This window comes from Hemiscyllium ocellatum, chromosome 34 (genome assembly GCF_020745735.1).
Source record: "Hemiscyllium ocellatum isolate sHemOce1 chromosome 34, sHemOce1.pat.X.cur, whole genome shotgun sequence".
Classification (NCBI taxonomy): Eukaryota; Metazoa; Chordata; class Chondrichthyes; order Orectolobiformes; family Hemiscylliidae; genus Hemiscyllium; species Hemiscyllium ocellatum.
Genome location: NC_083434.1, coordinates 22908374 through 22930486, shown reverse-complemented (window position 1 = coordinate 22930486; position 22113 = coordinate 22908374). Strand labels below are relative to the sequence as shown.

The window sequence follows — 22113 nt, the reverse complement described above, 5'->3', positions numbered from 1 at the left end:
AAACAAAACCAGGTATTATTAGCATATCTGGAAACAGGAAAGTTGAGTTAATGTTCCAGGTCTAGACTGAAAGCTAGAAAGTAAATGAGTCCCATTCTTATAGAAGGTACTCAATTCTGGACACTGCACTTCGGAGACGATACCATGTCTATTGATGGCATGCAGTAGAGACTGGCCACAGCGAGGGAAGGGTTAACAGCAAGGGCCCAGGAGAGAATTCATGGGCACTGGTGCTTCTCTTGTTTCCAGGCCCTTTATCACCCAGCCCACTCATGTCTCCAAACTCTGTTTTTAACCATCCTCGACATTCTCAATTCTGGTAGAATCTATGTCAAACACACACTGGATAATAATGGTGAGGAAAAGAGAATAGCTTATTTTCTTCATGACAGAAACTTTACAGGATTTTTCAGGAAAACTCTTTACTTCTCCCCCATCACTTCAGCGTTCAATGTGATCAACCAAACACTGCCTTTCATTTTATTTAATAATGAGGGAAATAAACTTAAACATCAATTTTTAGAGGAAAAGATCTTTTTGCCCGGATTATTTCTAACACATTACCTGGCAACCAGTGAATGGCATAGGGAAAGTTTGATTCAGTGTACCCCGTAAGCAGAGTCATAGAGAAGGACAGAACCTTCAGTTCGACTGGTCCATGCTAACCAGATATCCAAAATTAATCAAGTCTCAATTACCAGCATTTGGCCATACCCCTCCAAACCCTTCCTATTCAGATACCCATCCAGATGGCTTTTAAATGTTGCAACTGTACCATCCTCCACCACTTCCACGCAGCCCTTCCCAGGCATGCATCACCCTCTGTTTCCCTTTTAAATCTTTCCCCTCTCACCCTAAACCTATGCCTTCTAGTTCTGGACTCCCCCACCACAGGGAAAAGACCTAGTCTATTCATCCTACCCATGCCTCTCATGATTTTATAAACCTCTATAATGTCAATTCTCAGCCTCTGACACTCCCGGGAAAATAGCCCCAGCCTATTCAGTCTCTCTCCAAAACTCAAACCCTCCAACCTCAGCATTATCCTTATAAATCTTTATTGAACCCTTTCAAGTTTCACAACATCTTTCCTGCAGCAGAGACTGGAAGGTGGGGGATTTACGAACTGTATCAGTGACAGTAAGTTTATTAGCAATGAAAGGTTAGCCATGTGGCTGCAGGACTGCAGCAGTCTGTGGAGGTAAGGCAGAGGATTAATCCAGCCAGTGATACCTTCTAATCCTAACCCTAACATATCCCACACCTCATAACCACAGTAACTTGTTTTTATTTTTAATTTCCTTCCCTTGCTTTCACCCACTGATGTAGTCACACTACATTATCGCTACCTTACTCTCAGCTTTTCAAAGACAACATGGAATGTTAATGGTCCAGAACAGGATAAAGCCCAACTGTGAGCACTCACCTATGAAGAGTGGAAGCTTGGGTGATTTACTGGATGGGCAGGAGGTCTAAAGGAATGATAAGTCAACAAGTATGACCATCTTCAGGAATGGAGGAGAAAAAAGCAGTAAAAATTCCAACTTGAGACACATTGAGCCAAGTTTTCAGAGTCTGTCCTCAATGACTGACACTGCTATCTGACAAAACATAGTGCAGAAATTTTCTTCACCAACAAAGCACCAATGACTTTCCAGTATTTGACACCAGTGAGTGAGACTTTCACCACCGCCCCATATTTGAAACATTTCTCCCGCTGTGAAATCATTCTACTAATTTTCAAAGTAATTTGGAAGCTTCAGAAACTCACCTTCAAATGGACTGCACACTTCAAATGATATCAATTTATCCAGGTCTTTCAGGGCGTCAAAGTTTTCCACGTGATAAACTTTATCTTGGGATCCTGCAATCTCCACAAGCTGAGTGTTATTAGCGTTGATGATTCCGATGGCAAAAATTGTAACCCCTTTGTCCCTGATGGCTTTGGCAGGTGCATACACCTGATCCTCCGCCTCTCCATCCGTAATCACAATAAGGTACTGTCGCTCATTTGGGCGACCCCCTTTCGAGCTATCAAAGTACTCAGCTGTATAGGTCAGCGCATGGCCTGTACGTGTCTGTTCATCCAGCTGCTGAACGTTGCGAAGCGCTTTCAGAAGTTCTGCTTTGTCATGATATTGATCGAGTTGGAATTCCAACCTTGTCTGTGAGCTGAACTGTATCAAACCAACTTGGACTCTGGTCTCTCCGACTTCAGTTGAGTTGATTAAGGTTTCTATAAACTTTTTCATTTTGTTAAAGTCTACGATCCATATACTTCTTGAACCATCGATCAGAAAAATGATGTCTGCCACATCCAATTTACTGCAGGCTAGAGGAAAATAAAGCAAAAATATGTTTGCAATGTTGTCATTTGGCATCAAGTTATTTTCAGTTACTCAACCTTCCCATGTCTTACTGACTTGATTGAATTTTTCTAGGCGGTGACAAAGGTGCTTGATGGGGTGGGGATGTGGGTGTTGTTTACATGGATTTTAGTAAGGCTTTTGACAAGGAACCTCATGGTAGGCTCATCTGGAAGATTACGATGCATGGGATCCATGGTGACTTGGCCACGTGGATTCAGAATTGGCTTGCTCATTGAAGGCAGAGAGTAATGGTGGAAGACAGAGGATCGTGTCTAGTGGTGTTCCACAGTGGTGCATACTGGGACCTCTGCTGGTTGTGATTTAGTTAAATGACTTGGATGAAAATGTGAACGGATGGGTTAGTAATTTTGTAGATGATACAAAGATCGATGGAGTTGTGGATAGTGTAGAAGGTTGTCAAAAGATACAGCAGGATATAGATCAGTTGCAGATATGGGCAAAGAAATGGCGGGTGGAGCTTAATCCAGGTAAGTGTGAGGTGCTACACTTTGGAAGATCAAAATGTTAAGGAAAAATATACAATTAATGGCAGACCTCTGAACAGCATTGACGTACAGATGGATCTTGGGGTTTAAGTCCATAGCTCCCTGAAAGTGGCCAAGCAAGTACATTGGGTGGTAAAGAAGATGTACAGCATGCTTGCTTTTATTGGTCGGGGAACTGAGTATAAGTGTCAGGATGTCATATTGCAGCTTTATAAGACTTTGGTTAAGCCACACCTAAAGTATTGTGGTCAATTCTGGTCACCACATTACAGGAAGCATGTGGAGGCTTTGGAGAGGCTGCAGAAGAAGTTAACCAGGATTCTGCCTGGATTAGAGGGTAAGAGCTATAAGGAGAGGCTATAAAAAAAAGGGGCTGTTTTCTCTGGAGCGGCAGTGGCTGTGGAGAGACATAAAAGAAGTCTATAATATAATGAGATGCTTAGATAGGGTTGATGATTAGAATCTTTTTCCCAAAGTTGAAATGTCCAATACTATGGGGCATGCCTTTATGTGAGAGGGGGAATATTCAAAGGAAACGTGAGGGGCAAGCTTTTTTACTCAGAGTGTGGTAGGAGTCTGGAACGTACTGCCAGAGGTGTTGGTGGAGGCAGGCGCGATAGGGACATTTCAGGGACTTTCAGATGAGAACACAGGTATGCAAGATATGGAGGGATATGCACCTAGTGCAGGCAGAAGGGATGAGTATAATTTGGCATCATGTTCAGCACAACATTGTGAGCTGAAGGGCCCGTGCCTGTGCTGCACTGATCTCTGTTCTTAATGTAAAATGACAAACTTTGTTCAAACGTGGTCGGAAAGGTCACCATTTGCTCACGCTACTGCTGACCTTGATACGCACTGGTGTATCTCATTCCCTCAGCTCCTGTGTGTTAACGTTTTCATGCAAGGTGACTGAGTAGTAATCATATTTATCTCAACACCACAGCTCAGTGTCCACAGATGCTACTAGACCTGCTGAGCATTTCCAGCACCTTCTATTCTTATTACAGATTTCTTTTCTGATCCATTATCTTGAAATTTTCCTCAGATACAGGAGGCTTCACAAGATTACTATCCTTTTTATGTTGACCCCAGGGTTGGAAAGGTTTCGTGGAAGGAAGAAGACTGACCTGGGCAAGCTTCCATAATAATCACTGAGCAGGAAACGAGACAAAATAAGATATTTCTAGTTTTAGACCTCAGCTTCTGAATGGGATTCCTCATCCTTCAGAAAAACAGATTGCTGTGGCTTGCCATTCTCCTGAAGATCTTGAACCCCGGGAGGGGTCTCTTGGTTCCGTGAATGGTCAAATAATCAACAGGAATACGGTCTGCTTCAGCAAGATTTCACAGTTTATTATGATGCCGAGCACAAGTTTGTCCAGTAACACAGAAGCTTGCAACACAGAAGTTAAAAGCTTCTATGTTCCCTGAAGAAACTGTGCAAACTTAGAACAAAGGCATTTTATATATGTTTCTTAAGAAATACTACACCCTTAATTACAGAATAAAGCCAATAAAATGTAATGAAATGACATAATGGACAGCAGGTTAACCCAATGATATTTTCTGGAAAATAATGTTGTTTACTACACATTTATCTCTTTCCACCTGTATTTCAAAGTTAACTGAAACAGTTAGTAATGTCCTATCTGGCTTAGTTAATTCCATGCTGTGAAGGCTCCATTGTCTGCTTTATCTTTTATTCAGTTAGCTCAGCAAGGCAGGAATGCAACCTTTAGCAGGGTGAGAAGCCATTTTTAACATAGTGTTAATTTGCAGCCTGAAGCCATTTTGTTGTTATGCTACTTTGTGGGCGGCACGGTGGCACAGTGGTTAGCACTGCTGCCTCACAGCGCCAGAGACCCAGGTTCAATTCCTGCCTCAGGCAACTGACTGTGTGGAGTTTGCGCATTCTGCGTGGGTTTCCTCCGGGTGCTCCGATTTCCTCCCACAAAAATGTACAGGTTAGGTGAATTGGCCATGCTAAATTGCCCGTAGTGTTAGGTGCAGGTGTAAATATAAGGGGGTGGGTTGTGCTTCGGTGGGTCAGTGTGGACTTGTTGGGCCGAAGGCATGCATAAAATGATTACTCCTGATAATAGTCTAATTCCAGATTTTAGGTCCTCACTCCCACTTTAGGTCTATAGTATCTCTGGGTAAAATATAACCAAAAGGTTGCTGGGCTCTTTAGTTTGAACTGGTTCTCAGTCACAAGCAGCCTCATTGTCACCACATTTAGGTTGAATCAAAATATCATGGCATTTCATTTCCATGCTGGACTTTTTGCTTTCTAGACCTGAACTAAGGCATCCCATCAACAGCATTAAAGATGCAGGTTGAGGTAAATTCAATGCTGTTTAGATGCATTTCCCCTAGGGACAGGAACCAAGGAAAATCAATCGTTACATGTCTCCAATATCCTCGACATACAGTATTAAAACAGAAATCTTTGCATGTTTTGTCACTTCCTTGAATTCCCTTCCTTGAAAGGCACTTTCAGAATCTTTACAGAATCTTTAAATATTTTTTAAGGCAGAAGTAGACAGATTTGTTATTACAAACAGGATGTCAGATTACTGGGGATATGCAGGCATGTGGAATTGAGGATAACATCAAATGAGCTATTATTTTATTAAATGGCAGAGCAAGCTTAAAGGGGTCTTTGTCACCACCCCATACATTTAACCTACACCTATTCATCCTTTGTAGAATCGTACACACTTACCTTCTTTTGCACACATATCCCGTATAACATGATGTTTTATATCTTTCAAAGCATCATAGTTTGCCGAGTGAAAGACTCTTTCCAGGGCACCTCCAATCTGTTGAAGTTCATTACGGTCAGCTTTAGCCACACCAACAGCATAAACATCGACTCCCCTTTGCCTTAGTTCTGAAGCAGGCATTAAGGCATCATCCTGTGACTTTCCATCTGTAACAACAATCAGGAAGCGGCGTACTCGATTTTTACGAGTTTTATCTGCTTCATTGAAGAGGTCCTTCATCCGTGCCAATGCTTGACCTGCCTTGGAGACACTTCCTCCGATCAATCTGATTTTTCCAATTGCTTCTTCAACCTGTTTTTTCCTTGTGTATGTGGCAAGCTCAAATTCTGTCTGTGTGGTAGAGCCATATTGGACAACGCCAACCCGTACTTTGTCCTTGCCAATACGGAACGTGCGTACTATATCAAGCATGAAATCTTTTATGTCTTTGAAATCTTCAGAATTTAGATTACCTGATCCATCAATCAGGAAATAGATGTCAGCTTCTTCAGTATCCTTGCAACCTGAGGAAAAAAAAAGCAACTGATGGAAATACGATCCAAGTATTTTAACCTATGATCACCTCTCAGCCACCTCCTTTCTAGCCTGAAAGAAATATTTCCAAACTTCCTTCATAATTTGGGATTACCTCTTCTCTGCAAAACTTCCTGTTCATGAACATCTTCCATGTGCCTCTATGACCAAGGCTGATCACCTCATTCAAGGTATCGAGTGCTTTTAAGTTGGATTATTATAACTACCTCTGGCCATTATTCTGCAAATTTAACTCACGTAATTCAGCACATTATTACATTTATTGATCTGGTTTGATTTTGATTTGATTTATTTCTGCATGGTTACATATGGTCAGCATCAAATCCAAGTCTCCTTTTTATTAGCTTTACTAAGCTATTTCAAAACCTCTCAAGTTTTTTTTGCTGCCTACTTCAATACAGGTCTAAAATACTTTAAATTCTAAATTAAATATAATTTCATATCACTCCACAATATTACACTTTATCTGGGCCATTCCACAAATTAACTGCTTTGTTACTGTTACTTTGATGTGGACAGGCAGGAGGCTGGAAGAACACAGCAAGCCAGGCAGCATCAGCAGGTGGAGAAGTTGACGTTTCAGATGGAACCCTTCTTCAGGACTCTCTGACTGATACTTTGATGTCATTTGCAAATTTGAATACTCCGCATGGAATTTCTACATCCTGCTCATTTATGCAACTCAGGAGAAGCAGCGATCCCAGCAGCAGCTGCTCCTCTCCAGCATCAATGTTCTCTAGCACATGACTATCAGGTCTAGTTTCAAAAGGGAGTTCTTCCAATAACTCACAACTCTGACAGAAGGGTTGCAGAAACAGTAGGCCTAAAAAAATACAAACACTGTTTAGGCTAACTTCTGGTGACATTGTAGCCCTCAGTTATAGTAAACAATTGGAGAGTATGAGGAAAAAACAGGGGCTTAACATTCGGTAATAATGCTCATTTCACGAGATGTTGCAAACAGAATTGACTGAATGGCCTCCTTTTATCTCATAACACTTCTGCGATTCCGTGTTTGGAATCAATCTTTCACTCTGTTGCTTTTTAACTGAATACAGTTTCTTATTTAATCCCAAAGTTCATTAATATTCTATACATAGTTATGTTTAATACATAGAGCATCACTACATTCTTTTGAAAGTCAACTAAAAATATGCTTATCCATTTAAAAACACTGTCTCCTTGGAATTCCGAAAGCTAATTCTTCTTACCTTGGTAAAGTTGACTTAGTTGTTCATGCACTACTTCAGTAGTTTTGACAATCTCAACACAAATTTTCTTCTGGAGAATTTTTTGAATCGATGTCAAATTTTCAAAATTTTCTAGGTGAGAGACAAAAACTTCTGGAGGATATGAGGCAATTTCTGCCAGCTGATTGAAACTAGTACTTTTAGTTCCCAAAGCATATACAGTAACACCAAGACGTCGCAGGGCAGCAGCTGAACTCTTGACATCATCATTGGAGTTTCCAGTGGTAATCACAATCGCAATTTGAGGAATCCCTCGTGTTTCTCTGCCGCTAGCACGTGGCTGAAAGTAATTGTCTTTGAGGAAGCTAACAGCAGCTCCCATGTTTGCAGATCCACCCCTGTAAGGCGTGTTTGCAATGTGCCTCAGAATTTCTCCCTTGTCTTGATGTGTCTTGAAGTGAACGTATGCTGTTGGGGTATTGCTGTACTGAACCAAACCAACTCGCACTTTTTCTGAACCAATATCAAGCACCTTGATAAAATTATGGAGAAAATTGCGGATCAATTCAAAGTTTGCTTCCCCAACGCTGCTTGATTCATCCACCAGAAAAGCAACATCAGCAACTGAAGCAGTTTGGCACACTGAAAATAAATAAGAAAACATTGTAAAAGCACAGTACGGCTAAGTTTTGTGAAAGCTGAGGGCATGTTCCTGTTCTTAAACCTAATCATTTGAGAAGCAAATCCCGGCCTTAAATCGAGCTGAAACGGTATTCAAAGGTACTTGGATGTCCTAGAATGTTAAACACAGAAAGTGAACTTGTACATCCAGTTTCTAATTGGGTATGGAAATTGTTTGTTGAACCTCTATTACTGGAGAATTTGAATATAGCATTTAAGATACATTATTGCAATTTGTTAAAGCCTTGGTGGAATCATATCTAGAATATCAAGTGCAGTTTTGATCTCTTGATCAATAAAAATTTATAATTTACTCTTAACATAAAAAATGTGCAATAACTGTTCACTTTTCCAAGTTGGAGATAATGTTCTACACAGAAAGGTTAAATAGATTTGGTCATATTCTCTGGCGTTTCAAAGAATGAGAGGTAGTTCATTCAAATTTTTAAAATGCTTCCAGAACTCAGAAGGGCAGCTGCAGAGTGGATGCTCTCCCCAGGTAAAAGGTCTAGGACCATAGGAGTATCATCTCAGCCAAAACAGAACTGAAAGGAGCAGGATTTTCTTCATTCAGAGGCTATTGACTTTTTGGAACTCTCTGCCAAGCAGGATATGGAGACTCAAACGTTAAGCATGATTAAGGTTGGTAGTTTTCTGCATATTTTTAAAAATCAAGAGATATTGGAGAATGCAGGAAAATAGTGTTGAGGGTGACGATCAGTCATGACTTCAGTGGATGGTGGACAGGCTTGAGGTGTTTAACACTGACTCCTCCTCCCATTTCCCACATTAGCTTTTGTTAGGAAATGATTGGAGTTCAAAGGTGAAGAGATCTTATACAGTTATACAGGGCATTAGTAAATCCACATCTGGAGTACTGTGTGCCACGTTGGTCTTCGGGCCTAAAGAAAGTCATACTTGCAAAAAGGAAATCCAACAGAAAAAAAATCATTGAACTAGTTGCTGGGATAAAGAAATTGCCAGTGAGAAGAGATTGAATAGATCAGGCCTTTGCTCTCTTCGGTGTAGATGAATGAGAGGTGGTCCCTTTGCAACACACAGAATTCTTCGGGGACCTGACAAGAATTTTGCTTTAGGTCTCTTGAATTCCAAACGTGAGTGCTGGAAGCAAAAAAGATGTCCAGATGCAGCTCATAGGTTTGTGAAGTTGGGAAAATAAAACAATGCTATCAGAACAATACTGATCAGCACATATCACTTCTTCACTGTACTTAGTTGCAATGTACACATGCACCCAACCTCCAACAAGCTTCCAATTCCACCCGTAGCACCAGCATTTTCAGGAGATCCTCTACTGACTGGCAATTACCTTCACTTCCTAAGTTCCCACAGAAAAGTTTAATATTTGTTTTTATATTATTAACTTGTTGCCACTCTACTCTAATGGATCCTTCCTTAAGTTTTTTTTGTCATTCTTTGCTTTGTTTTATATTGTATCCAGTCAGCTCACCTTTTAGCCATCTTTGTGAAATTCCATGCTTTTTCTCTGAGTCTGATATTATCTTTTGTTTTAGTTAACCATGGATAGTGGGACTTCCCATCTCAGTGAATTAGAACGCCCTTCACAATTAGACAAAATCAAAATAAAAGCCTTTCTGCCTTCCAAAATAAATTCTGATCTGAAAAAGAAAATGAACATTACCTGCTGGGGCTTTGAGTTCTTCATGTACAAACGCTTTCTGTGTCATTGTTTTGATGGTAGTGGACAGTCCAGTGGCAAACTGCACAAGTTCATTAAAGTTGTCAACTTGTACCATAAATATGTTGTTTTTTATATAGGCCATTTCTCCTAGATCCTCTCGCTCTTCTGTCCCTATACCAATGGAAATAACTTTCACACCAGCCTTTTTCAAAGCTTTGGCAGCTGCTTCAACATCATCGTCGGAAGGCGCAGCAGTAATTATTATCGCAAACTGAGGAATTCCTGCATTCTTTCGGCTTCCAGCAGATTCTGTGAAGAACATTCTGTCTATGTATTGAATGGCCCGTCCTGTTTTCAATAATGATCCACCCTTGAATTTATAAGTCGTTCGTAAGTGATCCAACACCTCCTGTTTCGTCTGAAATCTCTTCAGTAAGAATTCTGTTCGTGCATCACCACTGAACTGAGCGAGTCCAATCCTGTATTTATTTCCCGCAACATTTAATTGTTGAACAACCTTTGTGATGAAGTTCCGTATGAAATGGAATCTTCCTCGTCCCACATGTCGAGATCCATCAACCAGAAATACCACATCTGAATAAGATTCAGAAGCTGCCAATTTAAAATAGTAAAGGAAGAGTTAATGCAAAGGGAAACAGAATTCTGATGCTTGCTTTCAAATGAAAGGTTTAACCTGAATATCACATAAGTTATTGCTTTCTTTTTAAACCAAGTGTTTCAAGTGAAAGGCACCAAAATTAAAAACCCTATTTTTAATTTGCAAAGCCGTTGAGTTCCCCATTAGAGTCCATGTTGACCGTTTCTAAACATTCCATCGTTGTCCATGTGACTCCTAATTCTACTCCAAATAATAGTTCCCAGAAGCTTCCTCACCACTGACGTTAAACTGACTGATCCATAATTGTTGGGCTTGTCCTGACAGTTTTTTTGAAAGTAAGAATAATGTCTGCAATTCTCCAGTCCACCCTGAGTCAAGGGAGGATTGAGAGAATGTGACCAATGCCCATTCAATTTTCACCCTCACTTTCTTTAATACCTTTAGATGTATCTCATATTGCCCCAAATTTCTATTATGTCCATCCCAAATCATGCTGCTTTAACACATGGCCCTTTCCAAGTTTTAGTTTGAAAACAGCCGGACACATAAAATGAAATCTCCTGTTTTGATTACTTACATGGCTTTTCCTTAACATGATTTTGGAAATTCAATCCAGTAAATTCATACTAAACAAAAATAATCAGAATACTCAAGAGGTTGACAGGATTACTGAAAGCTCTGTTACATGTTATATGTTTAGCTGACAGACAGAAGGTAGAGTTTTGCACATCAGCAGGTTGCAGTGTACCTGTCAAAAATGTCTTTGAATACTGGGGTGGTGGGTATTTAACACACAGACCCAGATCAGGAAATGTGGGTTAAAGGGATAAATCAGGTCAAGGGGCAAAATGGGGATCAGGTAAGGGAGAAGGTAGTTAGTTGGATGACAGGACTGGTTGGGAAGAAAGTGAAGTCTGGCTAGACGCATTAGTTAAGACGCTTCAGAGGTTATCATCTGGGGATAGTCAGGTCAGGTTGGGGAGCTGGTGGAGTTGCATCACTTTAGGATTAGGTGATGTGGGGGGCCTTGTTGGGTCAGGAAGGGTGTGAAGGTAGCTGGGTGTGACTGGGGGCAGTGCCAATTGTGTGGAAGATGGTAGAGATCGTGCTTCATGTTGACACAAAACTCAGTTTATTAATCCTTAAAACTCTCTGTAAAACCAAACTCCAGAATAAGAAGTGAGGAACTTATCTGCTCCTCTGGACCTGGTGATAACAGATATTTGGGTGATTATGGATGGAATTGGAATCTATAGATGAGTGCAATTGGAAATGGGAACTAAATTAATCACCAGACAATCTTAAAACAAACAGGTTTCTTATGTTATGCGGTGGCAGGATACTAAAGAGCTAAATTTTGACTATTCAAAGCTGATGTATTCTTAAACGAGAGTAAGGGTAACTTTGGATACTTTAAGGTCTCTATCCCTTGAATACTCAAAGAATGTTGTTAGCCAGCAGGAATTAAAATTCTCCAGTCCACCCTGAGTCAAGGGAGGATTGAGAGAATGTGACCAATGCCCATTCAATTTTCACCCTCGCTTTCTTTAATACCTTTAGATGTATCTCATATTGCCCCAAATTTCTATTATGTCCATCCCAAATCATGCTGCTTTAACACATGACCCTTTCCAAGTTTTAGTTTGAAAACAGCCGGACACATAAAATGAAATCTCCTGTTTTGATTACTTACATGGCTTTTCCTTAACATGATTTTGGAAATTCAATCCAGTAAATTCATACTAAATAAAAAAAATCAGAATACTCAAGAGGTTGACAGGAATACTGAAAGCTCTGTTACATGTTATATGTTTAGCTGACAGACAGAAGGTAGAGTTTTGCACATCAGCAGGTTGCAGTGTACCTGTCAAAAATGTCTTTGAATACTGGGGTGGTGGGTATTTAACACACAGACCCAGATCAGGAAATGTGGGTTAAAGGGATAAATCAGGTCAAGGCAAACTGAAATTTTTAAACTTTGTAGCCAATTTGATTTAGCACCTGAAGAAAGTGGAATGCAAGCTAGAATTAGAGAAAGAAAAATTGGAGCCCAGAGATTAACTTGGATTCCAACAGAAATAAAGAAGAAAGAAAACTCCAGGAATGAGAGGGAGACAGCAAAAGGCAGGAAGAGACAGAATGCGAGTGTTCCAAAAGGAAAGGCAGCAAATGGAATGGGAGGTGTTTGAATCGCACAGGCACAATTTCACTGGCACGTAACCATGGTGAGGGGACTACCTTTAGCTTAACAATGAATGCTGGGTTATTCATGGTTACCCGTTCAGTCTCTAAAGTTGATGAGGAAGAGGTACAGGCTTTCTTAATTTCTTATGAAAGTTTGGAAAGGCAGTTAAAGTGGCCAGAAGACAGATGAGTCTTGCTGAAACAAAGGTCACAAAGATGGATCCCTGTTACCTGCTGAAATTACAAAGATAGCAAGAAATGTTATTTTAAGTGCATGCAAACTGGTACCAGAGGCATGCGATCAGATATCTCATACCCTAACAAATGCCCTATCAAATGTAGATTGATTTTGAACAGCTTAAGCAGCGGTCTTTGATTATTGGCTTCAAGTGCTTCAAACCAAGGCCACTTAGAGTCGTAGAGGTGCACACCATGGAAATAGATCCTTTGGTCCAACTTGTCCATGCCGACCAGATATCTTAATATAACCTAGTCCCATTTGCCAGCACTTGGCCCATAACCCTCTAAACATTTCTTATTCATATACCCATCCGGATGCCTTTTAAATGTTGCAATTGTACCAGCTTCCACCACTTCCTCTGGCAGCTCATTCCATAAACGTACCACCCTCTGCGTGAATAAGTTGCCCCTTTTAAGTCTTTCCCCTCTCACCTTAAAACATTGTCTACTTATCCTATCCATGCCCCTCATGATTTTAGAAACCTCTAAAAGCTCACCCCTCAGCCTCTGATGCTCCAGGGAAAACAGCTCCAACTTATTCATCCTCTCCCTGACTGTTGCAGGAACTCTGAGAAATTATTCTCCTCAAAGAATTCAAAAAAAAATTCCTTCCCTTTACCAAACTTCATGTAATTGAACAGAAAACCAGGCAGGTAGTGACCACAGTTGGTGTATGTAACTTAACATAGACACACAAACTCTGGTAGGAGAAAGTAAGGACTCGACTGTGATCTCCCCACACTCTCGACATAAACTCTGGTGGCCTGAAGCCTGAAAACTTTCACAGAGCAGAGATGATACGTGAATGGCAAGTACCCCATGAGACAGACTGGAGAGAAAAGTGGAGCCAGTCAGAGAAACCAGAACTCTATTTAACTCTTAAAAGGGATCCAGATGGGAATCATGGGAAACAATTGCCTCCAGTGGAAAAACAGGCCATTTAAAAGAAAATTGGCTTAGCCATTCCACAGAAAATCCAGTTGCCAAGCCTGTAATGGTAGCTTTCGTATCTGCTGAAGCATGATGGGATAGCTTGCTCAGGAGTTTGTTTTCAAAGAAATGGTGACAATTGACAGACCACACAAAGAGAAATAGCATTGTTTGAGACACTGGGTGCTCACTGTCATTGCTAGTGGGGAAACCAACAATGTTCTGTGAGAAAGCAACTTCTAGTGTGCTGATAAAAAGGCACAAAGGAGAATTTATGGTGGTGTAATTGGCTTAAATGTGTTCACAGACCATGTTGTTCTGGGCCTAGTAACAATGGATGTAGCCCCAAGCCTGTCAACGGCTGGAAAAAGATATTTTATTGTGGACTGACCTTGTTGACTACAGAATATCACCCATACCCTTAAAACGTAAAGGACAGTGAAATAATTCCACAGATGCTGGTATTCCATTACCAAGTCACCCTTTATTTACAATGGCATAGTGCTTGACACTGGTCCAGCTTCCTCAGGGCAAGGTCTCAGAGTGAACAGAACCTCTGACGCTCCTGTTTATATGTCAGCCAGGGCTTCGTGATAGGGCCAGGTTAACAGAACCTAGAACCCATATTCTTAAAGGTACATCTAGCCCTCCTCATTCCAATCACTGAATCCCTCCCCCTCTAAATCCAGGGACATGGGACAGCTCTTATTCTTGTAGACTTTCCTGGGGCATTTTCACACTGAATCCGTTCCTCCAATTCAGCATCAGATTCAAGCAGCTTGTCCTGGATTACAGCCCACCTCTTCTGCCCAGAGAGTTCCAGAAGAGAATCCTCCTCTTCTTCAAGCTGGAAAGGCATTGGGGCTGCAAACTCTGCCATGTCCATCTCAGACTCCATGGCTTCTTCACTGCCAGATGGAGAGAGAGAGAACCTGTAGGTTCTGACAGCCATGCTGGCTGTTCTGAGGGACCGGGTATGTTTCACTCCTGCCCCATCTGTGGCTCTGCAGCTTTCGTGTGGTCCATGTGCTTCTTCAGGACTGTCCCTCCTACCTGACCATGGCATGTCATGAGACCTGATCTCAAGTTAGCCAAGTCTCTTAACCCATGCAGGGGCACTTCCATGGTTTCAGCACCAAATTTCATCTCCTGAAGTAAGCTGTCTCTCTCACTTACAGGAGTATTGTGTCCAGGACTGGTGTTCCTGATACCATTTCACCCTTGAAACTCTGGGTTCAGAAAAATCAGATTTTACCTGGTTTGGAATCTTCTCCTCATTAGCAACTCTGCCCAAGCTATCCCAGTGGTCTGATAATCAAATAGGAACCAGGATAGTTGTTACTGAGTGAAACTGTTGGCTATTTCTTTAAGCCTCCCATTAAGGTTTGGTCCGCTCTTTCCACCAAACCATTGGATGATGAATGGTAACACAGCTGTCCTTATATACCAAATGCCTTTGAATTTAGGAAATACTCAAATTCCCTACTGTTAAATGATGGTCCATTGTCTGTGACCAACACTTCCAGGAGCCCATGTATTGCAAAAGATGCTTGCAGCTTTTCTATCATCATCATCCCCATATTTTACGAATAAACTCTATGCACATCCAACCATTTTTGAGTTGGCATCCACAATCACTAGATATGTTGAACCTCTGAAAGGACTGGAAGCGTCAACATCTAAACCCTGGATTCAGTTACCCGGCCATTCCCACAGATGTAGGGGAGCTGCTAGTGGTAATGTTTATCCTTGCTGGCCCGTCTATGTGTCTTTGTCTCCATCCAACACTGGCCGCCAGACATAACTTCTAACCAACATCTTCATTTCAGGGACCTGTGGATGATCCGGCCCATATCTGGCAGCAACCTCTGCTCAGGCCAGTCATTCCAGTTCCCCCAAAGCAATTTGCTGTCATCTATGGTGATCTGGTCTCGCCCAGACAAGAAAGGTTTCAATTCTGGTCGTGATTCCTTCTCTTTCGAGCCTCCTGATTTCTGCATCTACTTTTGCCCATAAGGCAAATAGCAGTGGGTGGGCCTTGCAAAATCATAGAATTGCTCCTGGTCAGCATGTAAGGTGGCCTTAGCTCCTCTGATGAACTCTAGACCTTTCAAAAAACCTCCAGGTATTTAATTTGAACTTCACTCTGGCAGCTATTTTCTAATCAAAAAAACGTTGAGCCAATCCAGGTGAATCTTGCTCAACCAATTTCACCCCATCAATGACAAGGCAAGCAAGACTGGAATCATTTCCCACAACAGACTAGCAGCAAACATAAGGGTTGGAGTCCAGAGGAATTTTGTGCAAAATTAGTTCAGCAATCACTGTATCAACCTCACCAGTATCAACCTCCATAAGAACCAGATTACCATTTATCCAAACATTTATTTCAGTTGGGCAAAAGAGAGCACTGCAGATGCTGGAAACCAGAGTTTATTTCAGTTGGTTCTGATTTGGATGTGCTAAGCAATTTAACTGTTATAAGCCAGATGTAGGTCACCTTTCCAGGGTATGCACTCTCCTGGACACTGGCTTATGAGTTATTTTACTCAACTCAGGCTTAATGGGACCCTTTTTGCTCTCTCGAGTCCACATAGCAGCAGCAACTACAATGGCTTGTCATCCTAGATCCTGAGGGATGTGTTAACCATTTGGCTGAGGCTTGTCTTTGTTTTGGGGTTTTGCCATGGGCTGACCTAGAGTCCCTCTGTCTAGGATATGTCCTGAGTGAGGATATGCAATTGCCTTCATTCAAGTGGTGCTTCCCAAGCTCAGTCAGATTGGCGAAGGTGTCCTTTCCCACCCTGTACCTCATATGCTCCACTTGCCACATTTTCCAATGACAAAGCCAGTTATAGTGCCTGTTTGAAGTTCAGTTGGGCTTCAGCAAGTAGGCACTTTTGCATGGTCACATCATTAATGTCACATACTAAACAGTCTCTTAGAACCTCTTTAAGGGTTAAACCAATGTGACATGTCTCTGCTAGCCATCTTAAACTCGTCAAAAATCCTGACATTGAATTCCCTTGGTTTTCAAATTGCCAGGAAAAAATAATAATATCTCGAAAGTAGAATAGGCTTGGGGTTGTATTATTCCTTAACTAAATCTGTCAACTCTGAAAATGTTTTCGTATCTGGTGCCTCAGGAAATGTTAGGCTCCTCGTAACTGAAAAAAACTGCAGGTTCACAAGTTGTCAGGAGAATTACTCATTGCTTTTCTTTTGCCCCAATGTCATTTGTCAGGAGAAAGTACAGCATTCTTTCCATCTATTGGGCCCCGTCTTTGATGGCAGGATCGAACAGGTCAAGCTTCCCAAATAACAGCATGATGCCAAAACTTCTTATCCCAACTGCTACAAACGAATTTCTTCAGGACCGTATATTTTTCTCATCAAAATAACTCCACAGAGACCAGTATCCAATCACCAAGTCACCCTTTATTTACACGTGTATCGTACTTGACATAGTCTGGCTTTCTCAAAAGGAAGCTCTCAGAGTGAACAGAACCTTGGAAACTCCTTTTATATATCTGTTGACCACAGCTCCCTGATTGGACCAGGGTTAACAGCCCCAATCTGGGAACTCATTCTATGGAGGTCCACTTGGCTGACCTCGTTACAATCTCGACACAGGGTGGGGTGTTGGGGGTGGGGGGGGGGGGGGGGGTTTGTTGCATGAATCACAAAAGATTAATAATCTAGAACAGTTAGTAATCCAGAAATCAAATAGAATGTCATTCTTATTGCAAGGATAATTGTATATTGAATTAGGGAATTATGCTTCCTTTACATTGGGCCCTGGTGAAACCACATCTGGAATACTGTGCAATTGAAGTTGTTCAGGGACGGTTTGCTTGGCCACTAGAGTTATTGGGGTGTCTTATGTGGCAAGGTGAGTCAAGCTAGGCCTGTAGGCTTTTTTTAAAATCAGTAAGGGAATCAAGGGTGGTAGGAAATAGGAAAGAAAGTTGAGTTGAGGGTTATCAGATCAGACATGCCAAACTTGCAGAAATTTAGAAATGAACATCAAACTAACATGGCTCAGACTGTCTAATCCTGAAAGGGCTATCCAGGGGATGAAATGCATGAATTTTAACATTCATCCTCTAGTATGTGTAGCTCAAAGTGGATCTTCAAGTGTGGGGTGAGATATCTTGATTACAGGTACAATAACTTAAAACTCAATCTGTACAGAAAGATTTAAACACACAGATTTAAAGGTTTCGTGACAATGGGCAATCAGAACTCTTTGTGAAAGAAATGGGATTTTCCTCACTGTGAGACAACAAGGATTCACATATCCCAACCACCATGATACAGCTGGGAATTCTGGAACAGAAAAAAAACAATGCAGTAACATGGTGTAACATCCAGAAATGTCCCCAAACATCAAGACGGAAGTCTCTCTTTCTCTGTCTCTCTCTCTCTTTGGAAATGGTGTGTCCAGTTTTGCAAAAGGTGATCACCCTGAGAGTGAAAACCAAGTTCTTGCAAACTGTGGCAATCTGTCTTTCTAATTGTCTCTAGAAAAACATCAAGTTGAACATATAACCAAAGAAGTATGCTTTTCATTATTCAATTCAACCTTCTCACCCTCTGTTTTGTTCTGTTTTCTTGCATATATGTCACATCATTTGGATTTATTCTGTACTAGGTTTAACTTCAGCCTCTGTTACCAAAGAATTTAGAAATAAATTAACTCTTTAATTTTGGTTAATGCAAGGAGATCAGTCTGCCACTTTCTTGATGGTTTTCTTTTTGTTCAACTGCATGGTCAATTGGGGAAAAAAAATACATTTGTTCAAAAATTCAAACTCAGCTATGCCAACCCAAGAGTGAGGGGTTACTAATTTACTCACCTCTTCAGACTTGGTTGTAACAGCTGTTAACATCAGTGGGTTATGCCAGATATTAAATTATCTAACATTTCCAGGGTATGTATTTGTGTACATACATTTGGGCTAGCCATGTGCTAAGAGACTTTCATTAATACTGGGTAGCACAAAGCAGATCATCAGAGGGTTAAATATTATGAGCAAACTAGAGCATATGTGCACAGGTCAGAACTTCCAATGGGTCTTAAAGTGCAGCAGCAACTAAAATTCAGTCTACTTTCATGTCCAATAGCAAAACGTCTGCTCCTCATTATCAGGGTTATGTAGTGATTGAGTTTTACCATACATTACTTGTTAAATTATTAGTATGTTGTTTGTTCAAACAACATTCTGTTAACCTTTCAATCATCTTCACCGCCGTCAATTGCAAGGCTTCTCGTCTCCACCATTCCCACTATTTCTGATTTTCTCCATGCAAACATTCCAGTGTTCCCTAGAGAGCAAATCCCACCCTCCCTCCTTCCCCTCCTCCTTCCGAAGAAAGCTGAAATTGATGGCTTCCCTCAGCCTCGCAATCTGCCTAATTGCAATCAGGAAATGGACAGAAGATCAAGTCTGATTGGTAAATTCATGTTTCCTGCCTCAACATAGCTTCCTCACTCTCTCTGCCTCTACAACAAATGGCTAATCAATTGGGCTGTGTAGCTACACAACACGAAGTCTTTCTTGTGATTAGCAATTTTTATCATATGTTCTAACACTTTCAAAAGTATGACATTGATCAGTTTGAAGAATCAAATAACTAAATTTTGTACAAAGAGAAAGGAGTTGGTACTGTAATCATAATCAAACCGTCCACAATGGCACTGAATAGCATAGCAAACTCAAAGAGCTAAATTGCTTATTGGAATGGTTGCATGGAGAAAATACAGGCAGTCCCTGATTTACAAACATCCAACTTACAAACCATACAAGTGTGTATTTACATTAATTTTAAAAGATCCAACATGCAAATGCTTGCTTGCATTTACAAACAATGATTTCATATTGTAGTGTACTGTGCTCTGACTAGTGCACAAATCAACTTAGGAAGAACTCAAGAATGGAACCTGTTCAACTAGGGAACTGTCTGTACAGGACGACCCCTGTATCCATGAAATCATTTTCCGTAGTTTCACTAACCTGTGGCCTGAACATATTATAGGGAGCCTTTTGGAACCATGAATCAGGGGATTGCTGGGAAGGTATATTTCCCATTGAAATGAATGGGTTCACTCCTACGCGCGGTTATGGGCTTCCGCGGTAGGTCTTGGAACATATTCCCCAAGGGGTATGGGGTGGGGAACCACTGTACTGCTAATAAATACTGTACTTCTAACCCAACCCACCAAAATCTAAAAACCTATGCAACACTTTTGGGCATTGAATTGAGGCACAGTTAGATTTTTTGAAGTCTCTCTACCTTTAACAAAGTAAAGTTTTCAAGGCTATTCACAGAAGCATTTTCAAACAAAAAATTTAATAGCAAGCCATAAGGAGATATTACATTAGATGATCAAAAGTTTAGTCAGAGGCAGACCTCAGAAGAAAGACACAAAACATCAATCCTGCTTTCTCTCCATAGATGCTGCCAGAATCTGCTGGGTTTCTCCAGCAATTTCTGTTTCAGATTTCCAGCATCTGCAGTTTTTTTTCTTCTATTTCAATCTTCCCAATATTTATAATGGAGAAAGTTTCTGGTCATCCAGTACTGGATGGCAGACAAGCAGTCTGTGAGCTTAGACACAATGACGGGGTTGAGAGCGGGGTTGGAGAGAAAGAACTCAATGCTTCCATAGCCAAGTTCCCAATATCACTTTGTGAGAGAGGAAAAAGAAAAACAAATCAGAGGAAGTCACATTTTTCCATGATGGAAAAGAAAGCCTGATGATAAAAAAGGTCCTCAATGTGAACCAGTTGTAAGTGTAATTTAGAAAATGGCGAGCAGTCCGCATATGTAGACCACACATGAAGACCGTACTTCTCTGTAGATGTGATGTCTCTTGCGGAAAAAAATAGAGACCTAACTTTACAAAATGTATCTTCCCCATGAATTGTACTTTAAACTATGTAATTGCATTGGAAGACATTTCAGGAAAGCTCAACTCCCAAAATGATAACACCATTGTTGATTGAAGGCGCTGGGAAGGTTTTAGCCACAGTGAACTGTGTATTGGCTGCATTGTGACTTCTTAATCATTTGGCTTTGCAACATCTTCCCTAGTTGTTAAAACAGCTAAGATCAAAAAGATTAATTGGAACCAACAGAGCCAATTATTAACATTACTGTGTTGCTAACTGCATCACTGAGCTATGCACAACAAATGCAATAATTTAAACATCATGAGAGACATTTTCAAATTTGTGCCAGGGGACTACTCAATGATTAAATTGAAAATTATCCTCAGCAATCCCTTAGCAACAGTAATCACTGACTGACTTTCAAAATGACTGACTGAGGCACAGAGAGGCATTTTGAATATCCTCAGTTTCTGAAAGGATCTATGTAAGTACAAACCTTTTATTCGCACATAAATAGGACAGAAGAACAAGATATTTTAATGCAAAGCAAAAACTGGAAAGGAAATTGTTACAAACAAGATTTCAAAGGAAGATTTCCTGAAGATTTATTTTTCTTAGTTTTTGGAAGAAACAAATACTTTATATCTTTTATGTATCTCTGATTGGTTGATCCTCTTTTGACTTGCACTGTGGTCAGGAATGCTTCCTTCTAATTTGTGCATAGATCCACATCCGTCCAGTTTTGCCCATAGGCTATGTTTTAGTCGTCTGTATCAGACAGATTTCTTTTTCTCTGATTTATTTCAACTCTGAACGAAAATATATTTAAGATTAAGAATTCAGGAAGACCCAGAAAAAAAAACTGTCACTGCCAATTATGGCCATATACAATCACCCAAATGACTTTATTTTTATCCTTGATTGTTAAGAATGTCAAATATATGCAAGCTGTCAGATCAAATTCTCACTCTCAAACATTGTATTGGTCCACAGTCATCATATCAAAGCAGTTGGTTAACTCAACTGAAAATAATTTTTTAAAAACTCATGTCACAAAAATTCACCACACGGTTTTTGTTTTTATAATCAGAGATTTAATAGGATTATAGAGTTAGAATCACAGAATCTCTACAGTATGGAAACAGGCCATTTGGCCCAACAAGTCCACAGCAACCCTCTGAAGAGTAACCCACCCAGACCCATTCCCCTACCCCATTACTCTTCATTTACTCCTGACTAACACACCTAACCTACACATCCCTGAATACTATGGGAAATTTAGCATGGCCAATTCACCTAACCTGCACATCTTTGGACAGTGGGAGGAAACCCACACAGTCACAGAGAGAATGAGTAAACTCCATACAGGCAGTTGTCCGAGGCTGGAATCAAACCTGGGTCCCCGGTACTATGAAGCAGCCGTGCTAACCACTGAGCCACCATTCCACTGGGATGATTTTGGCCTTGGGCAAGTGTCTGTGGGGAGTTTGCACATTCTTCCCATGTCTGCGT

At 40.8% G+C, this 22113-nt stretch overlaps 1 protein-coding gene across 2 annotated transcripts in view; it reads right to left on the bottom strand.

Annotated features, from left to right (window-relative positions):
• col6a4a (collagen, type VI, alpha 4a) overlaps nucleotides 1-22113 on the bottom strand; it is a 147942-nt gene that overhangs the window by 120874 nt on the left and 4955 nt on the right. For both annotated transcript variants that reach the window (XM_060850256.1, XM_060850255.1), the window contains exons 4-7: nucleotides 9733-10344; nucleotides 7410-8030; nucleotides 5604-6167; nucleotides 1772-2332 (exon numbers count right to left, since the gene is read on the bottom strand). In XM_060850256.1, the coding sequence (XP_060706239.1) occupies nucleotides 1772-2332; nucleotides 5604-6167; nucleotides 7410-8030; nucleotides 9733-10344 (2358 nt within the window). The remainder of the gene's footprint in view (nucleotides 1-1771; nucleotides 2333-5603; nucleotides 6168-7409; nucleotides 8031-9732; nucleotides 10345-22113) is intronic.